The sequence below is a fragment of the Triturus cristatus genome, chromosome 4_1 (assembly GCF_964204655.1).
Source record: "Triturus cristatus chromosome 4_1, aTriCri1.1, whole genome shotgun sequence".
Classification (NCBI taxonomy): Eukaryota; Metazoa; Chordata; class Amphibia; order Caudata; family Salamandridae; genus Triturus; species Triturus cristatus.
Genome location: NC_140585.1, coordinates 570,581,401 through 570,597,434, shown reverse-complemented (window position 1 = coordinate 570,597,434; position 16,034 = coordinate 570,581,401). Strand labels below are relative to the sequence as shown.

General features: G+C 44.6%; 1 protein-coding gene across 5 annotated transcripts in view; it reads left to right on the top strand.

The window, feature by feature from the left end:
- Positions 1 to 16,034, top strand: part of PCLO (piccolo presynaptic cytomatrix protein) — a 1,384,288-nt gene that overhangs the window by 1,130,808 nt on the left and 237,446 nt on the right. For all 5 annotated transcript variants that reach the window (XM_085652900.1, XM_085652897.1, XM_085652899.1 and 2 more), the window contains one exon: positions 1,770 to 1,841. In XM_085652900.1, coding sequence (XP_085509026.1) covers positions 1,770 to 1,841 — 72 coding nt within the window. The remainder of the gene's footprint in view (positions 1 to 1,769; positions 1,842 to 16,034) is intronic.

Genomic DNA, 16,034 nt, shown 5'->3' with positions numbered 1-16,034 from the left:
ATGGGAGCCTGTGTACGTGTTCGGTTCACAGTCTCCTATAGAGGTCAATGCGAGTCCATCACTATACGGATGCATCAGAATCGGTCGCACGGAACGCTATTAGCTTGGGATGCTCTCTGGAACCGAGTCATTTGAAGGGCTTTTCTAACGGGATTGGAATTGGGCTCTAAGTGTGTGCCCACTGCATTGGTTAAAGGAAATCCTTGACAAGTGTTACTGTTCTGTTTATGTAGGCAATGGCACTTACGAGCCACGTAGTGGTGGGTGGCACAGTAGAAGCTACAATTGGGAAGGCAGTAGACTTTATTCAGCAGCACTGGTCCTCTTCTCATGGGTACTTAGGCTTACAATTGTCTCAAGACCTTGGGGCATATTTACAAGCCCATATCGCCACCACATCGTCATGTTTCAGGATGTTTTGGTGGAGATAGGGGCTTCGCCTTATTTACAAGCAGCGTTAAGCCACTTAACGTGGTTTAACGCTGCCTTGTAAATAAGGCACCATTTCACGCTATACTTAGCATGAAAGGGGAGGGGAATGGGTGTTGCACTGCAACACCCATTGATTTTGACACCCATTGATTTTGACACTGCCCCATATTTGCCCCATATTTACAAGGCTGGCGTAAATATGGGGCAGTGCCAAAATTAGGACTAGGGAAAACCTGGTCTTACCCTGGCGAAACAAGAAGAAATGTTTAATTTGTCCTTGTTTTTGCTGTTTCCATGTGTGCTGCACAACACAGCACACATCGAAACAGTAAAATGCCAATTATTGTTCATGTGCAGGAAGGTGTCCTTTCCTGCACATAAACAATATTTAAATGTTTTGTAACTTTTACGTGTGCTGCATTAAGCAGCACACATAGAAGTTATAAAATGTAATTTAAAGATTGTTTATGTGCAGGAAGGGACACCTTCCTAGACATAAACAATCTTCCCCTGCAACTCAGACACCTTTGCACTATGGTGCATGGGTACCTGCGTTGGCGCCAGGCTGCGAAATTTAGCACCACCGCAGGGGAACCATATTGTTGTAAACATGGTGCAGCCCTGCGTTTCTAAAGTGTCATTAGCCTTCTTGGCTTGATGACACGCTTCACCACTTTACTAGTAAATATGCCCCCTTGTGTCAGTCAATCAGTCGGAAAGAGCCACCCAGTGAAGGGTCATGGAGCCTTCCGGTGAAACATGGAGATGCACAGCAAGTAAAGTCTTACCAAGCCTGATGCACTCAAAGGCAAGTGGTCTGCCAACAAAAACCCAAGGGACTATATGGTATCTGAGGCCCAGTGATCAAGCATTCTCTGGTTTTACTATTGCTAGATTGTTTCCCCCTATGTGATTGGCTGGGAGCACCCGAATGGCCAAGATCTGGCCATGCTGTATATAATTGTAAAGCAGATGTGTTGAAACGGTCACTAATAACAGATTATTCAGGAAATTCGGAATATGTCGTCATTCTAACTGCACAACAGAAAATGAAACAAATAGGACACCCCTTTTCTTTACGGACTCCTACAACGTTTGTTCGAATTAAAATAGCCGTATGCCTGAGAAGAGTTAAAACGTCATATAACACGACTGGCAGTTCCCACAACCTATGGCGGTCATGTGGGCTGACCAAGATGAATCACACTCGCATCTTGTAAGCCCCGAGAGGCAGTTAAAGCTGCCGCTAGCCAAACCTAAAGTTCTGCTTCTTTAAAAATGTGACAAAGAGTTCATGAAGCGAAATGAAATGTACTATGTTTTGATGTTACCTACAGATCAAGAAGAAAACGCTGGAAGTGACAGTCTGGGACTACGACAGATTCTCTTCCAATGACTTCCTGGGAGAAGTAAGTACCCACTATTTTCTTAGTCCTCTCGTAGATGATATAACGTTGTGAGCGCATGCAGGAAAAGTGAAAAAGTGAAAGCGAATTGTTGATGAATACCGCAACGCCTGAATAGGTTAGAGGTGAAGGGCTAATTATACCACTAACGTGGCCAGCAGAAAACAGACTATCCTTGATCGAATCTACCTGATGGAGTCCGTGAATTCTGGCCATTTTTTCACGCTGATTCAATATTTATTAATTTGGTATGCATTTGTTATATACTAATGAGATGTACGCATTGCCTAAATGGAAGACCATGCCATGGCTATATTTATTAATCAGTCTTGGCGTCCTTCGGTTGCTAGAGATGCAACATGGTGTGATGAAGGGATGATTGTATGTTGGCAAACTGTCATTTTCACTCGTAATTTCAATCTGTGAGTTGATGAGAAAGTTGGTTGAGACTGTGCACAACTGTAGTTTATTATAACATTGCTGCACTCACAAAGGAGATCAGAGATTTGACATGAACAGCCGAAGATTATACACGTTCTTATGAAAGGGAGGGATGTCCTGAAGATTCCAGAACATATTGTGACAAGTTACTGACCCTTTTTCACTGAGCTTTGATACCCGCCTTACATTGAGCACACATGGCTGCATGTGTCGAGAGCCAAAATGGCGGCAAAACCGACTCTTGCTCCACAAATGTAGCTGCACGGTGGACTGAGCAATAGCCTCACTCAAATCAAAATACTTTATGTTTTTAGTTAATTAAAACCATAACAATATACTGTAGACAATTATAATAGATTTAAAACATCAGTTGATTCACAATACATTGGTTACACAGCTCATTTTAGGGGAGAATCAACCACAATTGCGAGGTCATGTTAAAAGTAGTTAACCTCACCTCATTAATGATGTTCGAGGCTTACATCAGGTGAGTAGTCAGCATATCCCACCTCTATTCCCACCTCTATTCCCATGTACTCTTGACACACTCAGCAACTCACACGGTTGATGACCAACTGATAGTAGTTAGATCAATCAAAAGCTCTCATATCAACTCCGTTTATTCCATCTACCTTGGCACACACAAATACAAGGTCTTACACCTCCAAGACGTCAGAAATGCTGCCATAAGTGGGGTATCTAGAACATAACCCAGCTTTCTGATATCAAGCATTCTCCACTTGCCCCCTACAATGCCAGTGGTATTCCTGCCTGTCCAAACAATGCATTCACAGAGAATAATTTATCTGATTCAGAACTAAAAGAAAAATGAAAGGCCTCTAGATCTTTTCCGTTTGCTCACCTGAAGCCCATTCCACATCACAGGAATGTGCTACACCAGAAATAGACTGATTCTTTCCAGTCAAATGGCATCATGCATAAAACATGATTTGAGTGAACACGCCTGTTGTGTTGTGAGCCTCGCACGGAACACCAGCTGGACTCTTTGAGCGCGCGCCGCAAGGTCGGGCCGCGCTGTGTTGTAATAATGGCACTCAGACTCGGGACAGGCTTTCCGGAGCTTCGGCCTCTGTGCGTCCACTGAAGTCACGTCCGCCGGGCTCCCTTTTATTTAGCACACCATGTGGTTGCGGGACCACGCAGGGGCGTAACACAGGCCCCCGCATCCCCCGCAGTGTGGGGAGCCCGAGCTGCAGGGGGGCCCCTCAGCACTGTACTCATGCCGGAGATCTTCGGATTAAATCCGGAGCGGGGGCCCATCTGTGTACCTTGCAGGGGGGCCCCTTCAACTTTCGTTCTGCCACTGGGACCACAGCATTGTGAACCACAAGCCAGGGGTCCCACACAAACTCCCCTCAGGCAATGGGAGGTCTCGTGTCACACCTGTTGCGTCACAGGGCCGACACTACACACCCCCACAAGGACAAAGCAACTTTGCATAATTGTCTTACCTGGAGTCTGCCTGTGCTCAAGAATCTCCCCCATCTTTATGTTCCTAGGCTCAGAGAGAACGACTTGAGGGCGCCCAATCCTCTATTTTCCCCCAAACTCAAAGGCTTCCAGTAGAACTTAGGCAGTAAAAACCATTTAAACACTTTTTGTTAAAACCCCCTGTATCTTGGTGTGTTTTCTGTTTTGGCACTTACCTTGTTGTTTCCGCGCAATGAAATATTTTTGGTATCATTGTGCTATACAATTAATAAAACAATAATATTTAGAGAACTGTTGCGGTTCCTTGTGACAGGCAAACTTTGAAAAGGGTGGCATGTAAACAAACAACGCAAATTGTAACAAAGTATCACATGGATTATCTAACTCAAGATAACTTATGCGGGACAAATGGCAAGACTTTATAGGCAAACTCAAATATTTCTCTACTTTGTATGGTGTGCAAAGCAAACCCAACCCTCCACAAGGGTGTTGTAATATTGACCCTAAAAAAACTATTGAAAAAATTGTGGCAAACAGTTCGTATTTTGATCACACTTTGTCACCTAAATGGTAGACGTGCTGGCTCCTCTGTCTCTTCGAACCTCCACCCTCTGCCTATTGATGGACACCTGCTAACTGTACTTTTTAATATAGTCAGGCATGTGGGTTCTATGTACCCTCTTTCCATCACCAAGGGACACTAGGGTTAACTGTACACTCTTGCCAGCACTTTCTAGGGCCATCTCCTCCCTGAGTGTTACACTAGCCAAGCCCACTCCCTACCGGTGGAGGGCTCTACCAACTTGGGACACTAGGCATCCCCTTTGTAGTGCCCTTCTTGCTGACACTCATGGCACTTCATGGGAGCCTTCCCTGCAGGCTTACTAGCAGGGAACTATTCTTTCTCCCAGGAGGGTGATAGGAACCCTGACCCTCAGAACTATTTTGGGCCTCTTTAAAGAACTACTTGATCTTTTTGTCCCCCCCCCCCTTCTTCTGTTGGGGACTGTGGTCACCCTTGTGTGATCCCCCCAGATACCGCCTTGTGGACCCTGGTGCTGACCCAGTGGTCCACCTCCTTAGCAAGGTCTTTGGGGTCAGTGAGATACTATCGACAAGGTGCTGGCACAGATCTGGAAAACAAAGTCTAAGCAAATGCTCTGTTGCAAACAAATTATACAGTCCCTGACAATCTTTCACTTCACTGCCCTTCACCCAACCAACCATAGCAGAAAGAATCTACACAATCCACCTAGGTCGATTGGGAAATCATTTGACTAATTTCTCTGAGTCAGACCAAACCTTCTGATTAGGGCCTACTTCATGTGGGGGGGGGGGATTACCTCATCCTATCACTCCCTTCTCAGACCAGTGGAGTGTTGCTCCCCACAAAATAAAACAGCAAACCTTAGGGTGTGTGGACCCTCCTCTGAAAGCGCATGGACGAATTGCTGCCACCATCACTGCTAGAGTCCACCTGTTTGGCTTTGATGTGCAGCTCTCTCAGGCTCATTTCCTGAGCCAACAACATATTTTTCTCCTCAATATTCAAGCACTTTTGGCTCTCCTCCAGATCAATGGGACTGGCCTTTGGATAACACCCTGCTCCCTGCCCTGGAAAGGGCCCTGATACCTGGGAGTAAGTTACATTCCTCCTCCACAGGTAGCAGCCCAAGGCCTCCCCTCAAACCCCGGTGCAAGTGATCCTCCACATCCAGCTCATCCTCAGACTCTCACCCCCCTCTTGGGGTCTCATTTAATGAAGCATTGGCTTCTGAAAGGCTCTCAGTGCCATTTGCAGCTCCACCTACCTGGTGGTACTCTTTACAGGAAGCTCAAATTCCGGGCAGAAGTCCTGGAGTGTAACCCTCAAGATTGGCCAGCTCAAACTACATTCTTGCCAGGCACAAATGCAGAACCACCAATCAGAGTTATTATTTAGAGTAAAAACTTAAATACAAATCAGGGAGAATTGAAAAATAAAAAATGTAGATTGAAGAGAGTAGAGCAAACTGCTAATGGGGATCAGAGACAATTGATTTGAATTGGTCTAGATATGGATAGTACAGTACACAAAAGGTACTGCACAAACATAAGTTCTATCCTCACCGCTGATCACCATTGTTATAAGTGGGGTTTCTGGTTGGCTAAGGTATACACTCAAGCCAGTAGAACCCACCACTCTAGTCAGGGTGAGCTAGACACAATAAAGATAACCTATGGTTACCCTCTGGTAGCTTGGCACAAAGCAGTCAGGCTTATCTCATGAGGCAATGTTTTAAGTATTTGTGCACAGTGACAACACCCCAAAAAGACTTCACACTAGTGTAAAAAAATAAAGTATCTTTATCAGGTTAAAATAGGCCCATACACTACAATCCAATCAATACTTCTCAAGTTATACTTAGCTAATGCAGGTATGCAATTATAGTGCTTTAGAACACATGGGCTTCTTTTAGGGCCATTACAGTAATTATAGTCCAAGAAGGAAGAGGTCAAATTTTAGTCCAAGTACAACTGTCTCTACCAGGTGATAGGAAACAGGACTTTCCCAGTGAGGGAGCAGACAAGCAGAGCTGTGACAATCCTGGGAGTTAGTGGGCTATTGCACAATGAGTGACACAGTGTTCCAAAGGCCTTCCTGGCTGTCCATGATACACCGATTGACAGCCAGGACGGCATCACCCCCCAGTACCTAAGCTCCAAATGGACTTAAGGGAGTGTTGGTCTCCTGGTTCAGGGCTAGTCACACGTCAAGCTCCCTGAACTGGGAGGTGGTCTGCCGACAGATGGCCGGGCTGGCGCGATGAAGACAAACAATCCCGGTGGCCCTAGTGAAATCAATATGTCCCAATGCTGCTGACCACACCCTCCTGAGCAAAGCTTCGGCTGGCGCTATGTGGCGGAGGGAATTTCTGGTTGTCAAGGTGACACTGGTGTTAGAAATGGGGGTCTCTAGTTTGCAGTTGTAGGTACCTTTGTCCAAATAGGGACCCTTGCTAGTCAGGATAAGGGGGATACACTCCTAAAATAACCCCTGCTCACCCCCTTGGCACGGGCAGACAGGCTTATCTCAGAGGCAGTGTCTAAAGCATTTATGAACACATACAGTAATACAGTGAAACCACTACAAATGGACACCACACCAGTTCAGTTCAATGCAAGTTGTAAATGCAACACTTTTCTCACAAAGTACCTTGGATTCGTCATGCAAAACAAACAAAATAGCTGCAAGGAAGGTGATGCGTCAGTTCCTTACACGCAGGGAAGGTGATGCGTTGATTCCTTACTGCAGCACAGGGGAGGTGATGCCTCTGTTCCTTCCGGAGAGGAGGTGATGTGTCGATTTGTTACTGCATAGGAAGATAATGTGTCCGTTTCTTACTGCGTCCCCCAACGATGCGACAAACTTGGCACCGCTGATGCGACTATCCAGTACGATGCGTGAACTTTTGCAACCACACTGCAGGCCTTGTGTCGAAATCGGTGTGTCGGTCTCAGACTTCCGAGATTGGAGCACTCGGTGCAGCGTGTGGCGATTTCTCAAGCTGTGTCAGGCGCTGGGACGGGTTCTTCGGCGATGCGTCAGAAAACGGGTGCAGATGCGTCTTGCTTCTTCCACATTGCGTCGATTTTCCAGCTTCCTGCAGAAAACAGTTGTCTAAGGGCCCAAAACAACAGCAGGCACCTCTTGCAGGTCAGAACTCCCAGCAGGGCAGTTCATGGGAGCTGGTGGTGAAGTCTTTGTGTCCCTGAGACTTCAGAACAGGAGGCAAGCTCAGTTTCAAGCCCTTGGAGATATACCTCTAGATGACAAAGCAAACAGCAAAGTCCTTTTCTACTTTCCTTGGCAGCAAGCAGCCTCTGCAGGCCAACCCCAGACAGCAAACAGCACAGGGGCAGTATTCCTCCTCAACTTCTCCGGCTCTTCTCCTTGGTAACGGTTCCTCTTGATTACCCAGAAGTGATCTAAAAGTCTGCGGTCTGGGCCCCTCTTTTTATACCCCAAAATCATTTGTTATAAACAAACTCTCAATTCTGTTCATGGGATCAGGTAGGCTTTCAATAGTGAAATTGGCAGTATTTCACTATCAGGACATGCCACACTTATCAGGGCATGTCCTACCTTTCACATACAATGCACCCTGCCCACAGGGGTACCTTGGACCTACATTAGTGGCGACTAATATGTAGAAATGGGAAGGTTTAATGCCCGGCAAGTGTGTGCACTTGCCAAGTCGACATGGCAGGCCCAGACTGCACACAGGCTCTGCAATGGCAGGCCAAAGTTATATTTTACAGGCTGTTTCTGTGGGTGGCACAATCAGTGATGCAGCCCACTAGCAGCATTTGATTTACAGGTCCTGGGCACACACAGTGCACTATACTAAGGTTTGACAAGTAAATCAAATACGCCAATCATTGAATCACTAATCCAGAACAACAATTTACAAAGGGAGCACTTTCTCTTTGGCACTGAACAGCAGTGGCAAAGTGCCCAAAGCATCTAGACCAGCAAAACGGAATCCAACACACAGAAAAAACACAGGAGGCGGGGGCAAAAAATGCAGAGGAGACCCACGCCAATGATGGCAGGTCTAACAACTGGGATTTGAACACGAGGGGCTTTTCTTGGCACTGCAGCATCGACTCACATACAGAGTGGGTGATTATGATCAGCGCAGAGCGTGGATCGTTGGAGTTTGTGATTGAAGTTCAAGCAGTCAACCCTGAAAATTTGCAGCGAGTAGCACTTGATCTGGTGAAAACGAAATCTTTGATGGCCCTGAGACTGCAACAACAGAGGGAAGGCCAATAAGTCCTTGGGAGTTATTGGGTAGGAAAAAGGTTGTAGAGGGTGGTTTCAATCATCTTTCACAGCCAGAGGAAACAGGCAGCAGCCCAACACAACAGACCAAGTTGTAAAGTGGCAGTCGCTACTTGCAGCACGGAAAATCAGCAGAGAGCAGACCAACTCAGCAAAGCAGGTAGCAAAGTGACAGTTCCTCCAGCCAGCACAGCTCCTCTCCTTGGCATAGTCTCCTCAGGACCCATAATTTAACATAATTGGGGGTGTCAGGGGTCTCGTACTTCCACCCATATGTGTCTTTGAAGTAGGGTTGACATCAAAGAGGCCTTTTGAACCTTACCAGGTCCCTGCCCTTCCCTCCATGGCTCCAGACGCACTATAGGGGACCATGTAAATCTTTTTGTGGGGACAGGCACAGCCCTATTCAGGTGCAACTGTCAGCTCCCTCCCAATCTACCTCTGAAAGGCCCATCAGGCTGATGATGGCCCATCAGGATGCAAATGTCACACCCCAGCTCCCTTTGTGTGACTGTCTACAGGGGATGCACAAAGCCCAACTGTCACCCTGACCCAGACGTCTATTCAGAGGCAGACAGAGGAACCGAATGGTTACAGTAAAACCATGCTAATTATCTAAAAGTGGCATTTTCAGACCTGCAATTTAAAAAACAACTTTACTAAAAGCTGTGCTTTTAAATTTGTGACTACGGCGACACCAGACTCCAATTTTCTATCTGCTCCCAATGGGATTTTACACTTAAAAGATTTTTCAAGGCAATCCCCATCTTAACCTATGGGAAAGATAGGCCTTGCAGTAGTGAAAAATTAATGTAACAGTTTTTCACTACCAGGACATGTATAACTAAAATTTCCATGTCCTCACTTTTAAACACACAGCACCCTGTCCATGGGGCTACATAGGGCCTACCTTAGGGGTGACTTACATGTCATAAAAAGGAAGGATTGAGTCTGGCAAGTAGGTTACTTGCCAGGTTGAAATGGCAGTTTAAAACTGCACACACATGCTCTGCAAATGCAGACCTGAGCCGTGTTCAATGGTCTACAGAGTGGGTGGCACAATCAATGCTGCAGGACCACTAGTAGCATTTAATGTACAGGCCCTGGGCACATATAGTGCAGTTTACTACGGATTTACAAGGAAATTCAATATGGATAAGCCAATGTTACCAGTACAGAGCATATGCACTTAGCACTAGTTAGCAGTGGTAAAGGACCCAGAATCCTAAAGCCAGCACAAATGAAGTCAGCTAAACAGGAGGTCAGGAGGCAAAACGTCTGGGGAAACCACACCAAGGATGCCAGGTTTAACAATTAAAAATAGTGGTGATTTTTGGACTAAGATGATAGGGTTTAGCTGCCCACAGGAGATGGACGAAGGGCCTGGTCACAGGCCAGTACCTGCGGCTAACCCTACGCTCTGCAGAGCCGAAGGGAATGCATGATTGGGTGTTGGGTGCTCCTGGGGGTGGAATGCAGGGCCTGGCCACAGGCCAAGCCCTTCGGTCAGCCCAACAGCAGGGGCATGCCTGCCTTCTGGGGTTAGATGCAGGGCCTGGCTACTAGCGACCTTATGCTGCGCATGACCAAAGTCTATGCATGAGGTGAGGTTGGCTTTACATATAGTAATAAAATATAAAAACTTTGATATTCACTACAAAAACAGAGGTTAAATTAATGTTATAGTTAGGAATTTTAATTATATCTTACTTTACATTAAAAAACCTTTGAAATTCATTGAAAAAACCAAAGGTTAAAGTAATGTTATGGTGAGGTGAAAAGTTCAGTGACAATGTAACTTTTTAAACAGAAAATCGCTGGTAACTATGCCTCTTTGGCCTAAAGTAACTATAACGTATGCCATCGCCATGCACTGCTAATTTCCCCACATATTACATCACTCGTGACATGATCTAAGACATCAATGATGATAACATCACTGCAACACCTGAAATGACATAATTGATTAAAAGACTGTGCATGGCGGGGCAGCGAGTCACAGTTAATTCAGGGCATGAGTTATAGTTACTAGATATAACTATAGCTGGTGAATTTCAGTATTTGTTTTAGATTAAAATGTTATGTAACCTTTGGTTTATTTTAGTCAATTTCTAATTTTTTTTAAATGTAAAGTAAGATATAATTGCAATTACTAAATATAGCGTCACTTTACCCCTGGTTCTTTTCAGTGAAAACAATATATATGGCCTTCTTTTCACATTTCTCTTTAAAAATATCAAAACTAATTTGTGTAATTTTCTTCTTCCAGTGATCTAGTGATCCCAGTATATATGATTTTACCAACGTCTTAGGGGCTGATTACGATGTCGTCCGGATCCAGATGGGATTCGGTATCAATGAATCCGATTCAGAACCCTTGTTTCCTACTGAATCGGTCACCTTTCCGGACAACCGAGTACGATGTAAGGAAGCGTTCTGGGCTGTCTGAATCAGTTCCAAATGGGATTCAGGCAGCCCGAGCTATTCAGAGCCGAATCATACAGTCCAATGGAGACGGTTTCCGAATGAGTGAGTACGCTGACTGATTCGGACTTGGTTTAACCAAGACAAAACGGCTTTTGGAATCGGTCTTTGGGGGCACGTTCTGAGCCCCTCATCATCCGGAGGCGACAGAATGTGGCCCGTAGATGTACCCAATGGACCCCTCTTCCCAATCATGTCCAATGTGGCAGGCACCATGGGGTGCCCGTCAAAGGGTGCAAGGTTTTCCCCAGCCACCCCTTTTTCTAATGGGAGGTTTTGTTCTTGTTTAGGACAGAGGCCCCCTTTGAAGTCAATGTGAGTACGACCAAACCGAGTCCATAAGCATCTGGACACATCGTAATCGGTCGGTAGGACTCCCCAAAAACGAATTGTTCAGAAAGCATTACTAATCCAATTCAGTGGGAATACTTTCCTAAAGATATCGTAATCGGCTCCTAAATGTGGACAAGAATTTGTAGGGTGGTAGTGGCACAGTCTGATTGCAGGTGACACAAGAATACCCTTCAACTTCCATTTCTTTGAAACAAATATATGTAACCTCCTGGAAGAGACAGAAGGTGGGTGGGAGCTAGCCCTCAGGGGGTGTAACCAGCTGGAGCCTTGGCACAGCCAGTAGGCTCAATGTGGCAGCCTTAAGTGGTGAGTAGGACATGCACGCAATGCTTTCAGTACATGGAGACTCTAATCACTAGCAACATGGAGATATAGGTGGAGGTGATGATAGCCATATTACAACTCCCTAACAGTAACCCAAGGAACATCAGCCCTCAATCAACTCTTAAATCCAAACTGCCATGTTTTCATTTGCTCTCAAAACACACAAACATCTTCTTTGATTCCTGTCCCAGGCTTGCATTTGGCTTATGTTGGAAATCGCCATCTTTTGTGTAGCGTACATTCAGATTTTGTTTCCCTTAACTGTTTTGCTGGCTGTAGAACTGTGTACTTTGTTAACCAGTGGTAAAATGCCTGTGCTCTCCCTTCAATGTGATGAAATTGGCATACCCCTGATTGCCACATTTAACCTACCTATAAATCCATACTATATTGTACCTAAAGTGTACCCATACATTTATAGGTTTCCAGTGGACTGCAGCCCTCATTGTGCCATCCACTATAGTGTTAGTGTAAACAAGACTGAAGGCCTGCCCCAAGTAGCTTGGCTGAGCAGGTCTGAATTACAACTTTGACCTGTTAAACCATTTTTGACAGGCTTAAACTCACCTTTTACATATTATGAATTCACCACAAAGTTGGCCTTACTGCCCATTAAGCCAGGGTATTGAAGAGAAGGACATTAACATGAAGAGAAGGACATTAATAGTTTAAAGTAAAACAAGTCCTTACAGTGAAACGGCAAAAAAAATGCTTTCACTGAAGCAGGATTACCTGTTCTATAGAAAAGCCTTGGGATACAATATTAAATGTTGTATTGCTATCTTCACTTAGGAAACAGCTACAGAGTTAATTCTTGGACTTTTTAGAATATTTGATACAAACCCAATTCACTGGTAAAGTTGGATTTGGATCAAATATTTTAGAACAGGTAATTTTAAAGCAAAGTTGCCTGGCACCTGTCTAAAGCCTCTAGAATGTATGAGCTTCCAACTGTCAACCTGGCCCTTACTAGCCCCCTTAATGAGATGTGAACTTGTTCCCATAGCCGAGACAAAGGCCTTGTGTGTTGGGAGGTATTCTGTTTCTTTAGCAGGCTGACCATCTGGGCTGTGGCCAGGAACTTAATTCAAATGGCCCCTCACTCTCACAGGCAGATGTTCTAACTCCTTTGCTTGCCTCTTCTGTTTTCCTTATAGCCAGTCAGGCACCAAGTCCTGTGGAAGAGTAGCTGCCTCTATAACCAGTTTTGAGTAGCCACAGAGAAGGGGTTGCTCATTTATCTGGCTGCTCTTCTGCTGTGGGAACAGGAGCACTGTACAGGGAAATACAGGTTCTGCCATGTTGGTTTTTGGCAGAGAGGGCACTGTGGCTTTGTTCACAGATAAAGAAACAGGAAGGACTGCAAAAGTACACCCCTGTACAATTTGTACCCCATTTGTTGGGGAGTGGTCAGGATTTTACCTGACTGAAAGGCTGGTATCAGGCATTAACGTCGGACCCACAGTACCCTTCTCAGATCACTTCAGACCTGTGAAAAAACAGATGATGACTAAACCTGCTGTTTGTGACCCAAAAGGAGCCCTGAATACTGTGCCTGCTTTCCCTCCTGTACCCAGGACAAAGAAGTGGACTGCAAGCACTGTAAGGCTGACCTCCTCTTTGGGTTACAGGGACACAACAAACTTCAAGAGGCCTTTTTCTGCATTCTCAGCTGTCTAGTTCCAACTAGACCTCATCTGGACTCTACTCGTGTCCTCTCTTGAGTCAGTCTTCACCCCTAAGTGCTTTCTCCAAGGTCCTGGACCCTTGGTTGATGTCAAAGTGTATTCCTTCTAACAAATCCTGAAACAAATGTTTTGCTCTGAAAACTGGTGTGAGATCTGGACGAACCTGCCAAGCCAATCTAATGAAGATCAAAGGGCCAAAGATTCAGGTTACTCCCGCTAAATTATTCTCCGCCGCAACAAATCTGATTCACCTGAACTTAGTGGAGATGGCATCCAGCCTTGTGGAGCCCTCTTTGGCTATGGCCTACAGTCTTGCCCTTCTGGAAGAACGTTGCCTATTAAAAAGGTACTGCTCTGCGCACGTAATTCAAATTTCTTCTGTTCTGGGCCTTCCAGCTCAAAAGGCCATGGCTTCAACAAGACCTCTTCCAGTGGCTAACAGATGACGTGGAGCCCTCCCCCTCACAGCCTGCTGCCCTGCCCCGTGAGGATTTTTGACTACCATTCCAGAGACTAAAAGGTCAAATGTTTCCGCTGGTTGAACCTGGTCCATGGATCCGACCTACTCTCCCTAGTTGCCAGCTTTAAACCATACCCTTAATTCAGCCAAGTGCAACAAGATGACCACAGTTGGAGCATAATGATGTTTGGCACTACTTTGAACCTTAAACTTTAAAAATTCATAACGCAACTTCGACAAATTGGATTTTTGTTGTTTTGGTGTTTTTATTTATTAATATTTCCTATATTGGTGTAAATTGCTTTGCTATTTTTCTTCTCTTATGGTCTGACTTTATTGCTGTAGGGGTACTTCATAAATACTTTACACATTACCTCTAAGTTACGCCTCCCTGCTCTGCACCATAGGTACCAGGGGCTTAAGCTCAGATTAATAGTGATTTTGGTGGTTCACCCTAACAAAAGGTGTGGTTATTATTTAAAATGGGTACTCACCCAACTCAATGAGTACCCACAATTCCATACAGCCATATTTCCCTAGCTTCACAGAGTCCTCATCCAGTGGCTATCCAATTGACGTTGAGCTCTCTTTACGCACACCTCCTGCCTTTGCCCATTCAGGAGTTTTGACTTCCATTCCAGAGACAAGTCCTAAGCTAAAACTTTTCCCTGGGACAAGCCTTGTCCCTGGATATGACCCATGCTCCACTGCAAGTCAGCTTTGAACCTTGCCCTTGTCTCAGCCAAGCGCAACCAGATGACCACAGTTGTAGCCTAATGAATTTTGACACTACTTTGAACCTTAAACTTTAAAAATTCATAGTTCAGTTTCTTCTTGTTGAAATTTTGTCATTTTGGTCTTTGGTCTGCCTGCTATGTACCCTAGCCACCCGGGGGTTACACCCGAGTTAATTTAGTTATTTTAATGGTTCACCCTGACAAGAAATGTGGTTATTATTATTTGAGGTGGGTACTTGCCCAACTCATCTAATATCCCAATGTCATACAGCTAAAGTAAAGACTTGTCCATCTGATTGATTCAGTGAAGGTTTGCAGCTATCCACCTAGAATAGAATTTCTTGTTGATTCATTTTAACTGGAGAATGAACATAGTTGAAGCTACACCTCTGATTAGTGGCATTGAAAGTTTGCGAAGGATGCAGTTTTCTGTGTTAGTAATGTAAATGGGGAAAAAGAACCAATAGAAGAGTATCCTCACAGTGCTTTGAACACTGTTCTCACTCTGCCTTATTATCAAATGGCACGCATCATCTGTTTCCTGCACTAATTGTTCTCTATACTTATTTCATCAGAAGTTGCTATGTTTTAGTGTCCCTTATGAAAAAAAGTAATGAAACATTTCCAATTATTTTAGAATGATTGTTTCTAATTAAAAAAGCTCAAAATCCTCAATTCCAAGATGACGGCCCATTAGCCACATTTTTATTATTGTTCTTCTAGAAGTTAAACACACATATATAATAATTAATGTATATATTTTAGTATTTAGTTTTTTCAACTATAACCATTTGAACCACTACAACACAAAGAAAGATGTTGCAATACAAAAGCGTAATATTTACTACTCCAACTTCAATCAAAGAAGTCAGAAAAGAGTTGAATTGAAGAACAGTAAAATTTACTTTTCCCACTCTACTAAGTGCAACAGTTGGGAAAGTGCTGGATAGTGGAGGGATACAATGTCCTATTCCCACTACAACCACTACAACAGTAGGGAAAGTATTGGATTGCAGAGGGGTTAAATTTACTATTCCCACTCCAGCCACTGCAACAATAGAGAAAGTAATGGATAGCAGAGGGAAAAATTTAATATTCCCATTCCAGCAAATTCAACAGTAAGGAAAGTGTTGGATTGTGGTGGGGAAAAATGTACTCTTCCCACTCTAGTCAATACAACTGTAGGGAAAGTGTTGGATAGTGGAGGGGTAAAATGTACTATTCCGCCTCCAGAAGGTACAACCATAGGGAAAGTATTGGATTGCAGAGGAGTATTTACTATTCCCACTCCAATAAGTGCAACAGTAGGGAAAGTGTTGGATAGTGGAGGGGTACAATTTACTTTTCCCACTCCAGTCAGTACAATAGTAGGGACAGTGTTGGATAAGGGATGTTGGATAACATGTACTATTCCCACTCCAATTAGTA